This window comes from Simochromis diagramma, unplaced genomic scaffold (genome assembly GCF_900408965.1).
Source record: "Simochromis diagramma unplaced genomic scaffold, fSimDia1.1 OVJJ01000753.1, whole genome shotgun sequence".
Lineage (NCBI taxonomy): Eukaryota > Metazoa > Chordata > Actinopteri > Cichliformes > Cichlidae > Simochromis > Simochromis diagramma.
The window spans coordinates 18071256-18094325 of NW_024387523.1; the positions used below are offsets into that span (position 1 = coordinate 18071256).

At 42.4% G+C, this 23070-nt stretch overlaps 1 protein-coding gene across 1 annotated transcript; it reads left to right on the top strand.

The window, feature by feature from the left end:
• The first annotated feature begins 413 nt into the window (after positions 1-413).
• Positions 414-19880, top strand: LOC120726809 (trafficking kinesin-binding protein 1-like). The gene is made up of 18 exons (XM_040020769.1): positions 414-578; positions 1453-1647; positions 4385-4461; positions 4586-4702; positions 4780-4880; positions 5004-5109; positions 5200-5278; positions 7173-7303; positions 7407-7481; positions 7578-7715; positions 7794-7870; positions 10308-10556; positions 10670-10947; positions 14633-14751; positions 14931-15138; positions 15352-15457; positions 16341-16466; positions 16822-19880. Exons 3-18 carry the CDS (start codon positions 4411-4413, stop codon positions 17414-17416), a joined length of 2556 nt encoding a protein of 851 aa, XP_039876703.1. The 5' UTR covers positions 414-578; positions 1453-1647; positions 4385-4410; the 3' UTR covers positions 17417-19880.
• The last annotated feature ends 3190 nt before the right edge of the window (positions 19881-23070 follow it).

The following is a 23070-nucleotide window of genomic DNA, read 5'->3' on the forward strand; positions in this document are numbered from 1 at the left end:
ACTTTGGCCATGTTTCATATGGGCATCCACTACTGTACTGTATATATGACAGGAAATAGAGAAAAGCATAAATGTTCCCCTCCAACCACCGTCTGTTTTTATTTAAGTCTTGCAACTTATGAAACCTGGTGTCTGCAGTGGGTAGGCTGTGGTTTTATGCAGCTTGTTGGCAGGAAGCACTTTGCAGAGTCAGCAGCAGCACTTGTGGTAAAGAGTCTGTAGGGAAAGAGAGACACACTGATTGAAGTGAACTTTGGATCACAGCAGCAGAAAAAGTAAAGGTCTCTCCTTCTCCTCTCTTCTGTCCCCTGCAGGTGTCTGTGTCTGCTGTCTATCGTCTGTCCCGTGTCACCGTTACAACAGTGGAGCTCCGGCTCCATGGCCCCCGTCTCTCTCCGCTAGCGAGAGGTGAGCCAAGCTGGCCTCCCCAGCCCCCTCCTTGTCCCAGGACCCAGAGTCAGAGCCTGAGCCCGACCGGCGGCACAACCACGAGGAGCAGTATGTGAGCGAGGGCGAGTACAACCAGCCCGAGACACGTCCGGAGCCTCCCGACTGCAGGGACGCCGAAACCATCACAGGTGCAGAAGAACTCAGATCATCCAAAAGTCCAAATATAGCAACAAAATTTTGAGTATGCAGCTCACCGTCTGGTGACAGTGTTGAAATTACTATTCTAATAAATCTTTTTTTTAATAGTTTTATTAATAAAGTATTGCTTTTTCTTCTTCTTCTTCTTCTTCTTAAAAAAAGCAATTTTATATGTGCAATTCCAAACGTAATTTTTCAAAATAAAAGTTACTTTTCCACAATTTGCACATGGATGTAGCCATGCAATCAAAGTAAAGTGATACCAGATAGTGAAACTAGTCTTTTACCATTCTAAGCTCGCAGTCATAATTAAGTTAAAATGCACAAGTGTTTCTTTTTGTTTTTAAAGTACAGTATTGCTTGTTTTTCAAAATATTTCACATTAAATAGGACGTGTTATGTTAAATTCCAGCTCCATAGTTTCATTCATGGACTCTACTAGAGTAGCTTTGCATGACTGACAGATCAAGACAATGCTGTGCTATTGGTGTAGCCCCTCAGCTTCCTTTAAGCCGGCTTTCACCTGATTGGCTGCTCCGCGTAAACATTAGCTTTGAACCCACAGGTGTCCAGGGGCCAGAGCCGTGTGCTGTCTGAAGTCTTTATTTGAAACATTGGCTGTTTTTAAAACAGGTCCTCTTACAAAAAAAAAAAAGAGTTTTGTGAAGAGTTATCTAATTTTATTTTAGCAGAATATTTTTTGTCTCTGATTAAACGTAAACCTGCCTTTCAAATGTTTGATCAGGTTTAATGTCGGCCATCACAAACCTGACTCGCTGTGGTCACGCAGGGAATGAGAAAAAACCCACCCGTCTCATCCACCCTCATCCCCTCTCTCTCTCTCTCTCTCCCTGTAATGTTCAGATGTCTGTAACAGCACTGACCTGCCGGAGTTTGAGATCATCAGTCTTCTGGAGGAGCAGCTGCCGGTGTACCGCTTGCGGGCTGACACCGTCTACGGCTACGACCATGACGACTGGCTCCACACGCCCCTCGTCGCTCCTGAGGCCAGGCTCGACCTGACCACCGAGCAGATCGAAGAGACACTAAAATACTTCTGTAAGTCTGCGCGATCGCACCAGTACTTTAAATGTTTCACACCAAGACAGACTGAAAGCAAGAAGGAAAAGCTGCCGAAGGCAATGATAACAGAACTCTCTACTTAAAGGTTTCAGGTTATAACTGCAGGATTAAAACTGAAACGTTGTTTATCAATATTAAAATTGCAGAAGTGTGTCAGTTGAAAAGCTTTAGAATACAAATAATTTTAATGACAGCAAAAAGTACAAATTGTAGTCGACATGCACTCAAATGGGGTAGATGTTATAAAGAGGTACTCGGGTGTTCTACTTGCCTTTATGGGTCTTTCCCTTAAAATCATTTGAGAACCCCTCCTACATAGATGAACAAGACAGGTTTCGAATAGCTCTTTGATGTCTTTTATGAATCTGTTTGACTTAATGCTCAAAGTTAAGTCATAAAAACATTTGGATACCAAGCCCTTTATTTCTGTTTGGCCCTGAAACATGAATGCATCTTCGTTTATTCTGGATAATTGCTGCGCTCCCCGTATATCATATCAGCACTCTGCTTAATTCGCTGCTTTATGAGTAGGCAGAAGAGGTTTATGGAGTAAGGACAGCGCTGTCTGCAGAGGCTTTCTCACATTAAAGATTAATGTGCAATATTAAACAATATTAACTCTTGCTGTCGTCGCATTACATTGTTCTTTGAATCTTTGATAGCATCTGTTTATAAAGTATAACCCGAGCGACCAAGCGTCCGCCATAAAATCTGTGGAAAATCAAACATGCTGATCATCAAGATGCAGATGAAGGAGGACGTGCAGCTGGTGGGCGTGACACAACACGATGTGATTGACATTTTGAAGATCAGATACATTTGAGTAGAGTGATCTTCAATAAGATGTTAATGTTAGATTTGGGTTGTTTGTTTTCTATTCTAATCTAGTCTCGTCTGTCTTTGTCCTGTATGGATAAAGCTGGTATTTCAGCTTCTGTCCACATGGTTGTCTCTAATAACGCAGTATGAAAAAGTGGACAAAACGAAAATACGGCGTGTAAAATGTGAATAAAGGCAGAATGCACTGATCTGCAAATCAATGATAAATTTAAGTTAAGTTTAAACATTTCATTTTTTCTGCTATCTGTGTTCTCTTGTGGATAAAATATGGGTTTATGAGATTTGGAAATCGCTGCATTATCTTTTTATTCATATTTTTACTTACTTAATACTTTGGGAATTGGGGTTGTATAGTTGGTAAAATCTCTCCTATGGCTTTTGCAAATGACTTTTTCCTTGACCCACATGGAAAACTTGCACGATGGAAAGATGTGAAGAAGAATTTAGGTCGTCTAATGAAAAGAGGAAGAATCTGACTGGCTTACTGAGACGTTAGATCGTGTCACGTGAAGGATGTTGTCTGAAACATTGTTGAATTTTTTTCTTCATTTATTTTGTGCGTATCTGAGATTGATTGGTAGAGTTTTAATTTCTAAGATTGAGTTTTTACAGTTCAGATAGACTCATCCCTGATCTTTGCTCAGATGATTTCAGCTTTGACATCTTAGCATACAGCTAAGTTGTTTAATTGCTGAGGAAGTTTGATTACGGGTTGCCAGTCTATTGTGTTAGCAGCGGTGCTAAAGAATGAGTCAGAAGACAGAGGAAGTGAGGTAATGAAAGAAAGGTGAAAATGAGAGAAGTGGGAATCACTTCTATTGACTCTGTCCTGGATAATGCATCCTCGCCTGTCCAATCATAACACAACTTCCACTTCACCTCCGCAGCTGTGGAACCAAAACGGATGCACACACGCTCTCTCTCATCTCTCCGCCTACCTTGTTCTCGCTCCACCAACACAGGGACGTCCGTGTGGGTGGAGGGTAATATAGTCTGTAAGCCTGTGATACAGTAGCTGAGCAGTGGCATGAGAGAGACAGAAAGCAAATGGATCAGTGTTTTGGACCAGCGGTCGATTGTCATCAAGGCAAGTGGAGGATACGGACAGCAAGAGCAAAGATTAGAAAGGGATGAGTGTGAGCCGGAGGACTGCTCAATGTTAAGATGCGATCAAATGATTGGGATATTAGTTTCTTTTCAGTACTCTGATTTTTGTTGAATGTCGTTGTTCCTCTTTGCTTCCTGACTGCGGTGGATTACAGGCTGCAGTCTCATCATTTCAGAGCTCCAGTAATGCAGAAAAGCTGTATTATATCTTGCTGATAGTTTTGCTCCGGTGTTTGTTTCTTAGTTAGTTCGCCTCACTAAGATGACGCATGTCTCCTGTCTAATTTCCACGGCTATCTGTTGTACCCCTGTAAACCAGCGCTGATCACTATTTCAGTGCCATCACCTAAATTTGCTTTCAGAAATGGGAAGTTTTTGTGTTGTTTAGAGTACCAACAGGATTACAGAGGCTTACCATAATGGATTCGATAACTTTGTGCAGCACGTTATCGATTCAAGCTCTGAAGTCAATAATTGCTGCCAACCCCGCGGCAGCAGAGCCACACGTTGTGCGCCATGGAACACGACCCTTTCCCCTTTAACGCCTGCTCGTGCATTTCCAAACAGTGGTGATGGAAGTGTTGCACGCTATACGTGGTACATCCACTTCCTCTGAGTGTATAAATACTCTTTGTGTTACATAATGGGGCCGTTTTTGCATGCAGTCACACATGTTTGCAGATCACAACTCAAGTGATGGGATGACCAGAAGGTCATTCGGTGTTTTGATGTTCGGTTGGGTTTTCTTTTTTTGTTTTTTCCACAGTGCTATGTGCAGACAGAGTGGGCCAGATGACGAAAACCTACAATGACATTGATGCTGTCACACGTTTGTTGGAAGAGGTGAGGTATTTTAATTTTGCCAGTTCTATGAGGGTAAATTGAAGCTTTTCTTTTTTTTAATCAGACCAAATGATAATGAGATGTTCCTCTCCTCTGTTTGCTTCTCCTACATTGCAACCAATAGAAAGAGAGAGATCTGGAGCTTGCTGCAAAGATTGGCCAGTCGCTCCTTAAGAAGAACCGGACTCTCACAGAGCAGAAGGAGTATTTGGAGGAACAAGTGGGACAAATCACAGAGGAGGTATGCCTCACAGAAATTTAGACCAGGAAAAAATGTTTTGGTGCTACAGGTGTTGAACAGTACCTGTCCTCCTGCAGGTTGCCCAGCTGCACCATGAGCTGAACCTCAAGGATGAGCTGCTGCAGTTTTACACCAATGCAGCTGAAGAGATCGAGGATGAATCCAGCAGTTCCCCAACGTTAGTTTCTTAATGTCACTCCTAAAATGTGTGAATACTGTTACCATTTCACAGGTGTAAAAATATAACCTCACTTGTAATGGCTGTAAAGTCCATGCTAAAATTTGTGTTTGTCTCCTGAAGGGGTAAAAAAAGCAAAGTGGAAACTGCTTCAGGAGGCTTTGTGAGCGACACGCTCCAAAAGAAACTCAAAGAGCTGGAAGAGGAGAACCTGTCACTCCGCTCAGAGGTATCACACGCAGTATTGAGAGAAACACGACGAGGTGAGTTACTGAAACGGCTCAGAGTATTTTGTGTAATTGTGGACGTCTACTCGCAGGCTAACCATCTAAAGTCAGAGACCGAAACTTATGAAGAAAAGGAGCAGCAGCTTGTGAACGACTGTGTCAAAGAGCTCAGTGAGTTTTGTCTTGCCACCAATTGGAGCTTCTGTGTGTGAAATTGCCTGTTTTTCTTTACACAACTCCCTCCGAGAGTTTGCATGCTGTGTAATATTTGAATAAAAACACAATGCAATCACTCTACAGTATATAATATGGCTGCAGCTTCCAGGGCAGAATATTGAAGCCAGAGTGGAAGTGCCTTAAATCTGGATTCTACTGGATGGCAAAAGCTGTGGTAGACTTCCAGTCCTATATGTCACTGTCCCAAAAGTCTACGAGAAAATGGCTTTATGACTTGACCTCTTTAAACACTTTCCTGCTGAGTTTGACTTGGTTTGGATCATGCTGGATAAAAAGTTAAGTCTGTGAAGGGTTATCTTTGGTAAGAAACTCCAAGTTCAATAGCTGATCATTTTCACATTTTGTCACATCTTGTCAAGTAGTTGGTAGTAGTTCGAGTTTGTTGTTTCATGGTGAGACTCTTTCTTCTTCATCACATCTGCGGCTTTGCAATAAAGTAACAGCGAAAATGCATCGTCAAAGCAGTACTTCAGAAATCATTGAGTGATGTCATGGTAGCTACATCCACCTTTTATATTGTCTATGGCAATGATGCAACTCATTTAGAATCATATCTTGTTACAACTTTATCTAATTTTTAATTGGATTTAATCAGCATTTTTGAAGAGCAGACAACAGACTGAAAAATATATCGTGAAAAAATGTTTTTTTTGTGGAAGGGTGGAGTGCCCACTCCGGGTCAGGGACAAGTTCCTGCCCCAAGTGGAGGAGTTCAAGTATCTCAGGGTCTTGTTCACGAGAGACGGGAGCGGGAGATCGACAGACGGATTGGTGCGGCGGCCGCAGTGATGCGGACGCTTTACCGGTCTGTTGTGGTGAAGAGAGAGCTGAGTGTAAAAGCGAAACACTCAATTTACCAGTCGATCTACGTCCCTACCCTCACCTATGGTCACGAGCTGTTGGTAGTGACCGAAAGAACGAGATCGTGAATACAAGCGGTGGAAATGGGCTTCCTCCAAAGGGTGGCTGGCCTCTCCCTTAGAGGTAGGGTGAGAAGTTCGGCCATTCGGGAGGGGCTCAGAGTAGAGCCGCTGCTCCTCCACATCGAAAGGAGCCAGTTGAGGTGATTCGGGCATCTGACAAGGATTCCTCCTGGGTGAGATTTTCTGGGAGGCCCCAGGACAGACCTGGGACACGCTGGAGAGATTATATCTCTCGGCTGGCCTGGGAACGCCTTGGTGCTCCCCCAGACAAGCTGGAGGAGGTGGCTGGGTAGAGGGAGGTCTGGGCTTCTCTGCTTGGGCTGCTGCCCCTGCGACCCGGCCCCGGATAAGCGGAAGAAAATGGATGGATGGATGGATGGATGCCGCTCCCTGAGCCTGGCTGGAGTTTTTTCCTGTTAAAAGGGAGTTTTTCATTTCCACTGTCAGAGTGGTCGCTCACAGATGTATGACAGTTTGTTTATAAAAAAAAAAAAAAAAAGCCCTCCATAACTCGAAATTTGGAGAAAATAACTTCAAATTTCAAGTAATGGATGGAAGTTTTATTTTTTCAGTGGTGGAATCAAGCTTCTGTACATGGGGGATCAGTTGATTGTTGGTTGGTTGTCTCTCTAACACTGTAGGGTCTCTGTCGTGCAATGTAAAGCACCTTGAGCTGACCGTTGTTGTGAATGTATAGAAATTGTACTGCATGTCCCTGTTTTTGAAGTTAGCAGTAGCAAAGTCAAAATGACTATTTTTTTTAAACCTTAAAAATTATTACTTTTAAAGTTTTTATTTCAGTGTTTCATTGCACTTGAAATATAAATTTGAAGTGTTCTGATTTCATTTATATTTTATTTGCATTTTTGTCTGTGCTCTTTTTGAACTCTCTGTCAAACTTTAAGGGTTGTCCAGTCTTCAGATTTCTGCCATAGCAGAGGAACTGGCCCGTAAGACTGAAGACGCATCACGACAGCAAGAAGAGATCACACACCTCCTCTCTCAGATAGTAGATCTGCAAAAGAAAGCCAAATCTGTGAGTATATAAGCACACAGGTATATACTTTGACTGGTTATATTTTTACTGGTCTTGTCCTGTTTAGCTGTTTGCTCAGTCAAAGCTGCATTTGTGTGTCTAGTATGCAGTGGAAAATGAGGAGCTCTCTCAACACCTGCTGGCAGCTAAAGATGCCCAAAGGCAGCTCACAGCAGAGGTAACTTCTCTTTGCTTTCCAAGCTTGTCCCCAATCACAGTTTGTTCCCTAAATACTGTGAATGTGAGTTTAATTGCTGTGTTTACAATACAACAGCTCCAGGAGTTAGAAGAGAAGTACTCAGAGTGCATTGAGATGTTGCATGAAGCTCAGGAGGAGCTGAAGAACCTGAGAAACAGAAACTACCCTGCAGGAACCCCACGCCGCTATCACCCGCTGGGACTGTACCCGATGGTGAGTTACTGTAAAAGTGTGTGTGCCTCTCTTTGCTTGTAGGATTGTCTTCCCCTCTTAAAAGTTTATATGTTGCAGGACTCTCTGGCAGCTGAGATTGAGGGAACGATGAGGAAGGAGCTGAGTCTTGATGACCCAGAGTGTGAAGAACAGAAGTAGGTATTCATGCATGCATACTAGATGCCAATTCCCAAACATGGGAACAGGTTTTGGAATTGTTTGATCAAAAGAGTTGGCAATAAGTAATGGACAGACAGTAGAAATAGCCAAAATAAATATACTACGGTGAAAAGTAAATGCATAAGTAATTGTCAAAAAAAGTGATAAACTAGCCAGCATAGCTCACTAAAAGTCTTTTCAAAACTTTTTCTAAAAGTATACATAAGCAGTAGCGGTTTTTGATACAGGCGACACGGGCGGTTGCCCGGGGCGGCATCATGGTGGGGGGCGTACTCACGCTGCCCCGACATCAGCCAGCGCATATTGGGAATGGCATAGGCACCGATCGGTTTTCTATCGCCCATTTGCTGGGAGGAAGGGTGCCCTCCGTTTGCGAGGTGCGCCTCCTGCTTGCGGCACAGGAAGGAGAGGGCGGGGCGGCGGGGGATTCTCTGGCTGGCTGGAGCAGCATCTAATAACCAACTTGCAAAATAAAACAAAATAAAAACAAAACAACAAACACGAAAACACCAGACATTATGATACAGACTTATAATATGCACCGATGTTTTTTCGAAATTCTATAAAGTGAGCGCGAGAGCCCTCGGTGCGCCTGCTCGCTGCTGAAGTCAGAGTAAACTTTGTTGTCATCTCCGCTGCATACAGTCCAGTATATAGAGAGACGAGACGAGACGACGAGGCTCCAGTTACAGCAGTGCAAGTAAACAAACAATATATATAAGAAGAGTAAGAAAATAAATATACACTCTAGGACCAGGGGTAAAGGGATCAATAACAATTTAAAATTTATAATTTACAGTTTGATGATTTAAAGTCGAACCCGACACAACCCGTCGAAAGGGGAGGGGGGCCCTGCTGCTTCCAAATAGAGCACATTTCATTCATAATATTGTAAATCCAAGCCATGATCCAAGCCATATTCATGATTTGAATCCTGGGTTGTGCGAAATCCAGAGGGAGTGTTCGCCCGGGGCGCCAAACAGGCTAGGACCGCCACTGTACATAAGCATAGTATCTAGTCAAAGTTATGAATACAGTGTATATGAGAGGAATGTAACCACTGTGACCTCACCTACTGAGTTTGGACTTTTGGAAATGTTTAGCTTTAGCATTAGCATTGTAGCCACTGTCATGTTCTTTTTTAGAAGCCTGAAGTTACGATGTCTGGATGAACAGGTGGCGTATTAAATTATCAGCTAATGCTAGCAGACTTTTATTTAGCAAGCTGTATAGCTAAAATACACAGACACTGTTAATTTGTGCTAAATACCAGATCTGATACAAGAGGAGAGGATTAGCTAAACTGCTAAATATCATTCTAGCTAAAATTGCTAGCTATAATAGTTAAATTGTTAAAAAATGGTAACAAAACCTAATGAATACAATAAAGTAGTACCGGTAGCTTAAAATAGGAAAAGACTGGTTAAAATGTAAAGTGTAATGAAATGAAGTGTAACTGATGAATGGTAATCATACAGAAATTGCTTATTAAATCGCTAATAATGGACACTGCTGTCTATTAGCTGTCATGAAGTTCTTTGAAAAACTAAGCACACCATGTTAAAAGGGTAAGTTGCAGCCAGGTGCTTATAATCAAATGCACTTGATTAACTGATCATCAGCAAGTGTGGGTACCTCTCTTTTGGCAGTTTCCTGGTCTGTAGCATTTGGGTATGTGTTAACATAGTACTACAGTCTTCCTAGTTGTGGGCGTCCAAAAAAAAATCACCCAAAGTTCAAACCATGCAATGCTTAAGAAATTGCACAAAAATCGAAAGCTACTTCTTGGACTCCACTGCTTTCTGGAGACTTCTGGTCATAATTCACAGCCATCTGTCTGACAGCTAAATCTTAGCCTTAGTGACAATGATCCCAAGCACAGCAACAACTGTTCAAAAGCATGAAAAAGAAAAGAATCAAGGTTTTGTAATGATCCAGTCAATGTCCAGACCTCAACTCTACTGAGTTATGTTGCAAGACCTTAAGAGGCCTGTGCACAAATGAATGCCTGGAAACCTCAATAAACTGAAGCAACATTGTAAAGAAGAGTGGACCAAAATTCCTCCACAACAATGTGAGAGATGGCTTAAGTCATAGAGAAAACAATCGCTTCAGGTTATTACTGATGGTTCTATAAGCTACATGGAGTATTCGTTTTTCACAGAACTCCATAGTGTCACAAGAAAACTTTCTTTTTCACACGGCCATGGTGGATGGTGTTCTTCACTCTGATTGTTAGTCGCTTTAAACACTCGACTTAAAGTTGGGATTTGTTTAATGTTAAGAGTTCAAAAAAATGTAACCTTGGTGAAGCGTTCTTGAGTCCATCTTTGGGAGTAACTTAGGTAAAAAGGTTTGTGAACCACTGTTGAAGAGCATCAGTATAATACTCCTATGTTTGACTGTGTGCAGGGTCCATCGGAAACGTGTATTTGAGACGGTCAAAAATGTTAACCAGACAGTTCGTCAGCGTTCTCTGACTCCAACCAACTCCAACATCCCGGGTTCTAACCAGTCCCTGTCAGCTCGAACGTCACCCCAATCGAGTGGTCTCTCCACACCCCACTCCAGCATATTTGGAGGTGACCTTAGTGGAGAAAATGTAGCCCTTGATAACCGAACGCAGAGCATCCTAATGGAGACAGCATCCAATCAGGACAGGTAAGACCGAGATAAGCTGCTGTCATCTGCATGAATCAAACTCAGTTTTCTCAAGAATGATTTTATTTTAAAACATTTGATTGATTTTTGTTTTAACCCTGCTCTGTCAACAGCACAGAGGGCCAGGAGAAGAAGGCAAGTGGGGCAGAGGACTTGCGGCTTGCTCTGCGTCGCCTGTCTTTGCGCCGACAAAACAATTTAAGTGAAAGGCGCTTCTTTGAAGAGGAGCGAGAGCGACGGCGGGGAGGACACCCTGGACTCCACGATGCCCTCAGCCAGGAGAGTCTCTTAACCCCATCCGAAAGCATCATGTCCCTCGGAAACCTCCACCTCTGGGCCTCGCGAGGGCCCTACCTCCCCGACAAGCTTCAGATCGTCAAACCACTCGAAGGTGAGGTAGAAAGGGAGCACGGAATGAACGGCAAGTCAGGGAGGAACCTGGAAGGAGAGAGGCACCGAGGGGCCGGGGCAAAAAAAGGGAGCAGGCAGGGCTGGGGAACAGAGGGGGAGAGGAGGCAAGATGGCAGTCAAGGGGAAAGGGAGAGAGTGTGGGGATGGACGAGGAAGACTGGAGCTGGAATAGAGAGGGAGAGGGGAAGGAGGTGGGCCAGAGACCGAGCCGGCAGCAAGAAGATGAGGAGTGCGCAAGAGTGGACAGAGAGGCCCCTGTCTCTGATGCTCTTCAACTCTTTCTGGTCTCTGATGCATCATCACAAGTCTGGCAGCTTTGCATCTCCACACAGCTATTACAAAGAAACCCAGCCCAGAGGGTGGCTTTGAGCACTCATGCACTACACGGAGGAAGTAAGACGGAGTCTATCCAAATCTCTGGCTGCTGCTCATGAACTGATCGGGGGCTAAAAGGGGAAACAGGCAGACCTTAGGTCTATATAGTGTGATAGAGTCACAGTAGTATTCAGTCAGCATGTACAATTAAGGAGCTGGTGTCTTAGATTTAACCTTAAAGAAGATTATGCTCATTTCCAGATCAGTGCCAAATATTTATTACTGGACTCTGTGCTAGATTAGTTTTATATGATTCACAGTTCAAACTAACCTTATTTATCTTTACTGACCCTTGGTACCGTTGTCAGAAACGGACTGTTGTGGCTTCCTGCCTGTTCTTTTTAAGGCGCGTGTCTTCTGATTGGTTGTCCCTCGCAAACAGAAGGTTTAACTCTACTGACAAACAGTGTTGCCAACTTAGCGAGTTTGTCGCTATATTTAGTAAGTTTTCAGATCCCCTTAGCGACTTTTTTTCTAAAAAGCAACCCGTGCCAAAGCACTCATAGGCGGCGGATCGTCCTCACGCAGAAGTCGCCCCCAGCTGCTGTCAAAACAGGACATGTTCACCCAGTGGCGGTCCTAGCCTGTTTGGCGCCCTGGGCGAATACTCCCTCTGGCCAGAGAAACACACACACACACACACATATATGAAGAGAGAGAGAGTATGCATTGTATGCAAACAGCTACCAAACAGCCATCATAATTCGTCATACAATGAGAACAGGAAGAATCAACAATTGACAATGACTAATTAATATTAAAATCTGTAACATAATGTATTGTTTGGAGTTTAGTCTGTTACTGCTACTATTTCTTCTTGGAGCAACTGTAACACACATAATTTCCTTAGGGATTAATAAAGTATTCTGATTCTGATTGTTTCAGGATGACCTGCCATTATCCAATGACACATCTGCTTACCTGTATCATTTGCTCGTTTCTCCTCCTCTTCTTTTCTATTTTTTCTAAACTGAGGAGCTGATGGCTTTGAACTTTCTTGTCCATCTTCCATTGTTTTTAATTTTGCACTCCAGTATGAACACCCATCCCCCAGCCCGAGGATCACCACAACATAATCTAACAGACCTACACCTTAGTTCACAGATTCACTTTGCCTAAGGTTTATTTCTGGGATTTCGCACAACCCAGGATTCAAATCATGAATAGATAATGGGCTTGGATTTACAACATTATGAATGAAATGTGCTCTATTTGGAAGCAGCCGGTCCCCCTCCCCTATCGACGGGTTGTGTGTGAGACTTTAAATCATCAAACTGTAAAATATACATTTTAAATTGTTATTGATCCCTTTACCCCTGGTCCTAAAGTGTATATTTATTTTCTTACTCTTCTTATATTTATTGTTTGTTTACTTGCACTGCTGTAACTGGAGCCTCGTCGTCTCGTCTCTCTATATACTGGACTGTATGTAGCGGAGATGACAATAAAGTTTACTTTGACTTCGGCAGCGAGCACGCGCACCGAGGGCTCTCGCGCTCACTTTATAGAATTTCGAAAAAACATCGGTGCAAATTATAAGTCTGTATCATAATGTCTGGTGTTTTCGTGTTTGTTGGTTTGTTTTTATTTTGTTTTATTTTGCGAGTTGGTTATTAGATGCTGCTCCAGCCAGCCAGAGAATCCCCCGCCGCCCCGCCCTCTCCTCCCTGTGCCGCAAGCAGGAGGCGCACCTCGCAAACGGAGGGCGCTCTTCCTCCCAGCAAATGGGCGATAGAAAACCGATCGGTGCCTATGCCATTCCCGATATGCGCTGGCATGATGTCGGAGCAGCATGAGTACGAGTAAATTTTTATTTTTATTTTTTTCCGATGCCCGTGATGCCGCCCCCACCACGTTGCCGCCCCGGCAAACCGCCCGTGTCGCCCGTATCAAAAACCGCTACCGTGTTCACCCCTACGCGTCCAAACTGCAAATGAATCGCACATGAAGCCGCTGCTCCCGCCCTGACTATAACAGTCAGTTCTTCTTTTACTCTTACTTTTTGTGGATCACAAGGTTTAAAACTACTTTAAAAACACACACACAAACAAACACAAAAAGTAACTCCGCCAGACTGCCTATTTCGGGTCACTTTTGCCGGTACCAAGCCTGGATAAAGGAGGAGAGTTGGAATTGTGACATAATAAAAAAAACAATAATTGCTAAAAGAAATTTAATTTGTAGTTATAAATATATCCTAAATGCATTTAGGCCTTTTTTTTTACTGACTTTATGTCTCTTCCACAATGTTATTTCTCTCTCCTACAACGTAGTTTGCAAATACATAAGCATCACCAATTATGCAAATTAAGTGATGACGTCATTTAGCGACTTCTAGCGACTTTTAGGACAACCAATAGCGATTTTCCTTACTGAGGAGTTGGCAACACTGCTGTCAAAGTTGACAAAATTAGGGAAACCTGCTCTTGCTGGCCATTGAGAGAAGGCTGAATCGCGAGCTTCAGGGATTATTTGCACATACTCTGAGGTCTTTATATGAAACTTTGGCTATGTTTATTATGATATGTAATGGTATACTCTGTATGCAATAGAAAATAATGCTAAGTAGAATAGAACCACTCAAAACAGGTTCCTTTGGCCTGTGCTGCCCTCTGCTGGTAATATTTTATACTTTATTTAAACTGAATCTGCCCCCCATGCAGAAGCCCTGCTGTTGTGGATTTGTTTATATGTATTCTTATATATTTATACACGTTGTTCTGTCCATATTCATTCGTAACTTAGAATTTTTTAAGCTTTTTCATTTTTTCACTGCTCACTCTGTCACCTCTTTGCTGTCTGTTTATTTTCTGTCATTAATCCATGTGGCTGTCTTAATAAAAAGATTCTCATTCTGCTTTGCTCCTCCATTTCATTTCCTTTTCATATCATTCCTCTGATATTCATAGCTTTTTGATATTCACCTTTCTCTGCCATCCTCTTCACTTATAGTATTAGCTTCATCTTCACTTTTTTATTGAATGGATGAGATCCTTTTCTTTAGAGAAAAGGATCTAAAATACTTTTTGTTCTTAATTGCATGAATTACTGGCTGACACTCTGAGATATGTGTGTGCACAATATCGGTTTTGTTGCTGTTACTGCTAGTTACTTCTCAGTTACATATAATTCTTAAAACCTGTTAACGTAGGAATGCCTTTTAAAATGCTAACAAGTATTTTCAGGAGATTTAAGGTTTCATATTCCCCTAAATGTTTTTTTGTCTGTGTGTTTGGAGATGGTGCAGGTGGAGTTAAGTACATTAAGTTAAATCCACTTCTCTCCACCAGGATCTGCCACTCTGCACCACTGGCAGCAGTTAGCCCAGCCTCACCTGGGTGTGATCTTGGACGCCAGGCCAGGAGTTGTGCCAAAGGGCTACAGACCTCTAGAACTAGAGCTGGAGCAGGTCTGTGTGTGAGGTTTCTCTGCGTGTATCTGTTGTGTTCACGCTAAACCATCTCCGTTGATTACATGTACCGCTGTATTGGTTTAAACGTAGGCCCATCCTCTGGTAACGAGAATCAAACCTTATCACCTGTAAAGCACTCCTCTCCCTTCCCTGCATGGCTCTTTGTTTGTGTTAAGGCGTACCCATGGGGCGGCTTTGAGGAGGATGAACCAGGAGAGCAATACTTCCAAAATCTTCCCACCTCCTCAGCTTCTGCCTCACCGGCAGTGGCCCCCACCTCCAGTACAAGTGACGCCAACCTCGTACAGCCTTCAGTCACCCTGGCCCCACCTTCTCCGCCCTCACCATCACCATCACCACACCTCAGCAACACCGATGCTCTGGGTGAGGACATATAGTAACTTTTCATTGACTCTAAATACATTATACTGCCAAAAGTATAATTAAGAATGGATTTCACTCAAGTTCATATGCGTGTGAAGGTAGAGCAAACACTTCTGGCAGTATAGTGCATAAATACTTCCACATTGTTGAACATGTATAAAAGGCTAAAATGTGCTGACTGACAGTGACGGGCTGTGTGTGTTTGACTTCCAGCTGCATACTACCCAGGTAAATGCATGGCTCACACCAGCTCCACTTACACCTTTACAACCTGTCGGATCCTCCATCCAACTGATGAGCAGACGCGGGTTACACCAAGGTGAGTGGCATCATTAAGTGTCTGTGATCAGAGTCGACTCTTTGTTATTATTCGAGCCACCGAAAGTCACACATAGTGTTAGTTCAGGCAGGCGATGAGAATAACAGTTCTCACTATGGGCACACTCTTTAAGCTCCTTTAGCCTGCCTATACCTGGTGCACATCTGCATGCTGCTTTGTAACCCACCTCCTCCCCAGCATAACCTTTTAATGCTACTCTACTCAGAGCCGGGGGCTTGTTGCTGCTTCCCAGAGCCATGGACATCATTGCACATTGAAATATATTTTTTCTTTTTAGAGTGACCCTGACTAAATTTATCTATAACTGACTCCTGCAGAATTGAGCTTTTCTGCTAAAAATGGTCTTATAACGATGCTTAAAATGAAACTCTGGCTCTGAGTTTTCTTTGTATTATTGTAGGGTCTTTACCTTACAATAAAAATAAAAAAAATCGAGTAATTCATTTTTATAAAAATTAGTAAATGTTTTTCTTCGAGAAGCGCGCCCTTTTAGAAAGTTAAAACGGCACTTAATGCCACTTCACACACTGTAGTGAGAAGAAAAATTAAGTGGGAAAAAACGAATGCAGTTCTTAAAAAAGTCATTTAAATACGCCGTTCAGATACATCATGTTTCTAGAAGCCGAAAGAGTGCTAAATGTGCACTCATTCTGAATTTGATTGGATCTCACAGGACGGGTCTAGGCAGGACACTTAGTCAGTTTTCTGATAGACAGTGGGAAGGTGCTGAATTATACATGCAGCTGCTTATATTTTGAACACCCGCTGTAGTTCTGGTTTTAATGATGAGACCATCTGAAAGTCTGATTTATATATTTTTATTTTTTTGTTAACCTAGATGAAATCTTCTCATTCCCTCCAGTTTAAACCCAGTGCCTGCATCGTCCTCCTGTGTGATGACCAGCACTCTGCTGGGTACTCCTGCTGCTACTCCCTGCACGTCCCGCAGGCTCAGTCTCAGGCCCTCTGAATCCTCAACTAACCTCAGGCAAGAAACTGCATATTCTGACATTTTCCTTTTTATTTAAAAGACAAAGTAAAATCAAAAGATTGTTTTAGCTAATTTCATATTTTATATAATGTCATATTTAATTGAGTGCATAGAAAAAGTAAGTTTGCATTCAACTGCATGAGATCACAGACTTGTGGAATTGTAAGTATTAATGCCTTCCCTCTCTGTCGGGCTGAATGCTTCCTTTGGTTGACAGGTGTAGTTCCTTGGTTATAGCTGGCTGTTTATTTGGATAAATAATCAGCAGAAAAACTATATGCATTTGAGTTTGGTGTGAACTGTTCCTTTAAGAAAGGACATTATGTGTGTATTTTGTCTCATGTCTGTGCAGAGATGCTACACGCACCACCAGCACCTCCCTGGGGTTGGTACGTCTTCTCCAGGAGAGAGGAATCTCAGCAGCTGTGTATCACCAGAGCCAGGGCCTGGAGCAGGGTCAGGGCAGCGGAGGAGTCCTATTAAGCACCTCCATTGCCCCCAACCGAACACCTAATCCCGATCCTATGCGACCCTCGACCCCTCCAAACTCTCCCACAAGACAGGGAGCTTCAGCTGTGCCAAGCTCTGCTGGGTTTGACTTCAAGAGTCCTTCTTATGAGAACTTCCTGGCTTCCAAACCAGCCCGTTCCATCCTGAAGGAGGTGACAGGGGGGATGAGAGGCAGGCAGCGAGGCAGGGACTGTGAAAGCCAAACAGACGTTAGCGTGGCCGTCCACAATCTGAACCTGGTAGACAAGGTGAAGCGTCTGGGTGTGGCTGGAGCCCCCGGAAGCAGAGCGATGAGCCCTGGTCCCATGCTAGGGCCTCTGGGTGGACTGCGTAGATCTGGCTCCCCTTTTGGACCTGATGGAATGAGGAGGAACCGGAGTTATCCAGGCATGGTTGGAGCCAGCATGGTCATGAAAGCCCCAGGGCCCCAAGAGTAGTCTGGATAGCTGCTGGCCAACAGGGTAGATGAGTAGGAGCCCAGCAGGGCCAAGGACTGGCTGTTGATCAGTCACCTGGAGCCCATAAAAATATTCACACTGTACAACAGCAACATGGCACTACTGACCTATTTCTAATCACAGCTACAGTTTTACACAAACACTACACCTCTGTAGTGCTTTACAGTGGTGATTCACGCTTGAACGAAGAGAAAAATAACTTAAAGGGTTAGTTCATCCAAACTACACAGCAACATCTTCTATACTGTCTGTGCTGTACTTTTGCTTTTGTGTGCCCAGATTTTGAGATATTGCTAAAATAACCAGATAGATTGGAGGCTCTTCTGTGTAAGCACTGAACAGTGACATTTAAAGACTTTCAGTTATTAAATTAAATTAAACGGTGATGACGAAGCTTACATTCTTTCTAGCTTTAACAGGTCTGAATTAAAATTTTTGCCAGAATTCCTGCCGAACTGAAGACAAGTGCTCCCACGTCACCTGCATTCATCTTCATTTTTATAAAAATTAGTGTTTTTCTTCGAGAAGCGAACTCTTTTTAATTTAATTACGTAAAAAATTAAGGGGAAAAGGCTAATGCAGTTTTAGGGGGGAAAAAAGTCATTTAATTATGCCGTTCAGGTACGTCATGCTTCTAAAAGCCAAGAGTGCTAAATGTGAATTTGATTGGATCTCACAGGACGGGTCTAGGAAGGAACACTTAGTCAGTTTTCTGATAGACAGTGGGAAGGTGCTGAATAATACATGCAGCTGCTTATATTTCGAACACCTGCGGTAGTTCTGGTTTTAATGATGAGACTAACTAAAAGTGATGGAGAGGCTCACCTTCTCTCTAGCTGCAACAGGTCTGAGTTTAAATTTTTGCCAGAATTCCTGCAAAACTGAAAACAAACACACCCACCTCAGCTTTATTTTGACTTTAACTCTTAAGATGGTAACTAGTTTCTTCCATGTCAATGAGCAACAAATGCTTCTTATTAATCTAAAGTGGAAAACTGACAATATGTCTGCACCGAAATAAAAACACATTTACTTAAAGTTTTCTTAATCGGAAGCTAATAATATACATAAATATTTTGTCATTTTCTAATGCCCACGGATTGATCAGGAAAGAATTTATAGCATTTACATGCCATTAAGGGAGGAACCCTTAATGGTAGCTGTTCCCACCCTGTGGTGACATAAAGAATTGATGCAAGCAGCAGAAATGGGTCTCACTTAGAAATAAAGGGAGGAGCTTAGTTATTCAGGCGGGACTTGGAGGACTACTACTCCACATCAAAATGAGGCAGTTGAGGGGGTTCAGGCATCTGAATAGGATCACCTGATGACAAGTCCTACCCGGAGGAGGCAGAGGATGTATGGATGGATGCACAAGCACCCCCTATGAAATGCTTTTGAGCATCTGGAAGTCTTTCCTTGTCATTGTTAGCATGTTGAGTTTTGCATGTAAGTCAAAGCACTCTTTATAGAGCTGCTGTAATCTCTGCTCACTCTCTAATATTCAGATATCTAAAATTCTGGACACACAAAGCCAGTTTTATGTAACTTAATTTTACATAATTGGGTGAACTGACCCGTTAAAACAGAATACACTGAAAGCGAGCTACTGAAATATCACTCGGATTCCTGCTTTGGAGACTGACTCTGCTGGCTAGATGTAGTACTCCCACTCTTGCCTTTTCTGAAACACATCCACAGAATCCCACGCACATCCAGACTCACACAGGTGCACTCTGCTAAATCTTCCATGCACTGGCTGGCTATTTGTAGTCACTGTAGCACTGAAACATGCCTTTCTACTTCAATACTAGCAGATGAAAATTTCATAAGTGGTTTTAAAAAAAGTACACCGAATTCATAAAATATGTCATCCTCTGTCTCTCTCTCTCCTTTCTTTTGAATGGATTAAGTGTGAGTCTGACAAGTCACTTTCACTAAATCATCAAATAGATTTCACGCCAGTGTTAAAGGTACTTCAGTTTCATTTTCTAAATGGCCGTTAGACAGTAAAGCTGATGGTACTTCCACTGAACTGCAGAGATCAATACACTGAGGGATTGCTTTATCGTGGTTGGAAGCTTTCAGCTATTTTTCCCTTATTGTTTTATGGTTGAAGAGAATGAAGCAATACAGTGCCTCAGCCTTGTGTTTTGTGATTTTTCCCTTGTCATGCAGGTCCGAAGGCGCTCACGCAACCATAGTTTGCACTTGTGTTTATTTATTTTTAAAAGTCCTGATTTTAAGATATCTTTTTTGTAAAAAATAGCATTGTCTTACAGACTGTATATATATATACTGTTCACAGTCACTATAATGTCATGTGTAGATGAACCATTATGTGTAGTGCTTTAACCAAGAACCACACATCGCTGTAAGTATCTGGGTGAGCATGTAATCAGGGTTTTTCCAAATAAAAAGTCATCAAACAATAATTTATTAATAGGATTTCTTTTCCCTTTCTGTGTGATGGAGTTTTAAAACATGACTCAGAATTGAAGAGGGGGTAATAACGACGTAAAGAAAAGCCACACACGCAGGAAATGATTACTTGGCCTCCTCCAGCAGATGGTGCTCACAAATAACTCGACACGCGACGGCTAGGATGTGTATTGCGTTCATCTGTCTGTCTACAGTCATCATCCATTACCCATTCACCATCTGGATCTCGTGGAGGGGATATGATGAAGGCTGCTTATTAAACTTAGGCTGGCCACAGGTGAATGAGAGGTGAGCAATAACCAAAAAATGTCACAGTGGCAGGCGGCGAGTCTAATTAGAAAAAATAAACTGGTTTCAAATGCCAGTGACGTCGCTCATGTCAGATATTTGTCATCTTACAGAAGCATTTTGATAATCTTATTTCATAACCTTATTTTTGTTGGATGTAATGACACAGCCCCAACAGATGAGCTTTGGTACCTGTCATATACCAGACGAGCTCATTTTAGGTGATAGTGGACAGGATGTCTGGAAGCATCATTTTTATTCAATAACTGACACCCAGACTACTCTCACAGGATTTAATGTTTATTGAAGGCTTGGGGTATTTGTTTGTTTTTTAAAATTTACCATACAACATTGTTTCTCTGTAACGTCTTCGCTTAGCCCCCTAAATAAAAAGATTTTTTTCCTGTGCATGTTTCCTTTTTCCCACTCAAATGTGGAAGAATGAGTGTCTGGACCTGATTTGTGCAGATGAGTGGGGGAAAAGTACCTAAAACAAACAGGATGATATTCTCGAGAAATGGGATTAGTAGCTTTTCCTGATTGCAAAGATGTGCACTACAGTGAGTGAAAAGATTACTTATTGATGGGAAACATCCCTCTGAATTTTTGATTCAGTAGCATCACACAATTGCTGCAGATTTGTCTGCTGCACATCCGTGATGGGAATCACCTCTTCCACCACATCCTAAATGTGTCTCCTTAGGTACTTGCCTGAGATTTGGTGACCATAGAAACCATTTAAGTGCAGTAAACTTCCGGTCATGTTGAAGAAAACAGTCTGAGATGATTTGAGGTTTTGAGACATGGAGCTGTATCCTGCTGAAAGCAGCTATCAGAAGATGCGTACACTGTGGTCATAAAGGGATGAACATGGACTCGCGTAGGCTGTGACGTTTAAACAATACTTAATTGATACTAATGGACCTAAAGTGTGCCAAGAAGATATCCCCCCCACCATTGGATGGATCCATGCTTTATGTTGCTGCCAAATTCTGATCCTGTCATCCGAATGTTGCAGCAGAAATCGAGGCTCATAAGACCAGACGACATATTTCCAATCTCTTGTTGTCCAGTTTTAATGAGTTTCCTCAGTTTCCTGTTCTGTGACATTAAGTGTGGTATTCTGCTCGTGTAGATGATGAAGGTTTGACGTGTTGTGAACTCAGGGATGCTCTTCTGCATAACTTGGTTTGTAACCAGTGATTATATGAGTTACAGATGCCTTCCTGTTAGCTCCAAGTAGTCTGGCCATTATCCTCTGACCTCCGGCATCAACTAGGCCTTTTCACTAGAGAGCAATGGCTCACTGGGCATTTTCTCTTTTTCAGACCGTTCTCTGTGAACTCCAGAGATTGTTGTGTGGGAAACTCCCAGTAGATCAGATTCTGAGCAGCAACAACCATGTCATGTTCAAACTCCCTTAAATCACCTTTCTTCCCCATTCTGATGGTCACGTCAAACTTCAACAGGTCAGCTTGACCATGTCTACATGCCTAAATGTTGCATAGTTGCTGCCACGTGATTGGCTGATTTAACATGTCGGTTATAAGCATTAAAAGGTGGCTGATGAGTCTACGAAGATATTAAAGACATGTGTGAATATAAACTGCAATAAAGTCATTAACAGACATGCTTTTAGCAGGAAAGTGAATACAAGCAATAATTATTTCAGGCTTTATTATTATTTTATATAGTAACATATTCAGAATACGTTACTCTCATTGAGTAACGTAACGGAATACAATAAAAATACATTTTGGAGCATGTGTTCTGTAATCTGTAGTGGAATACATTCTAAAAGTAACCTTCCCAACACTGGTCCAAAGATATCCATGTTAGTGTTACTGGTGGCTGTAAATTGCCCAAAGGTGTGAAAGTGTGCATGAATGGTTATTTATCACTTTGAGTTCATCTGCGATGGCCTGTTTAAGGTGTACTGCTCTGGAGGATCTGATTGAACTTCTATTGTATTAATATTCCTTCCTACAGTCCTTCGTTCTTTTTAACTGTCACTGCTTGAACCATGATCACTGGGTAGCAATAGCTACCAAGCTAAATAAAACACAAGAGCTATCTTTTTCCTATTTTAGTTACAAAACTGAGCCTCTCGTACTGGGAAATTTACCAGCTGAGCCATTTATATATATTGTATTCAACTTTCTTTATAATTATAAATTAAAATTGCAACCATTAATAACAAAAGTATGCTAAAATAACAAGCATTACAGGAACTACTTAATGAGTCCTATTAGCTAACTGGCCCCTGCCATATGTATTCCCAACTAGCAGCAACACTAAGAGCATCTTTCTAACAGTTCAAAATGCGTAGCTATCCCATTTTATCATCTTTGCTGCACTGTCAGGTGGTGGTGCTGTTAGATGAATCTGCGTTATGTAAGCTTGGAATCGGAGCATTTTGGAGTTCAACTCCAAACATCAGAGGCATTAACGACTCCCGATTTTACCACAAGCCCTTTTCTTTTAGACGCCTCTGAAATGTGTTTCAAATGACAGATCTGAAGTCAAAGGAAGGAAAGTTTTGGAGATGGATAGAACAGAATGAAACGCAGCATATTCAGCCAGTTTCAGGAAGAGCTCAGACCATCTGCTCATCAACGTGGCTGGAACTTCATTAAAGCCTCACGCCTGTTCCTTTCATCACTGCGTGGCTTTGCCCATAAACAAAATCTTGTCCATACAGGAGTGGTCAAATTGCCTAACATAGGATATGGTAGGCTTATGGTAGGCTTTGACCTTTTTTATTTCTGCACTGACATTTCTGAAACCACACACACATACAGATGTGCATGATACAAATGGAGACATTTACAACTCGTTCCACTGAAGCCTTTAAACCTTTCCTAAGCCTTTTTAGCTCTGTAGCCTTTCTGGCCTCAGCTCTT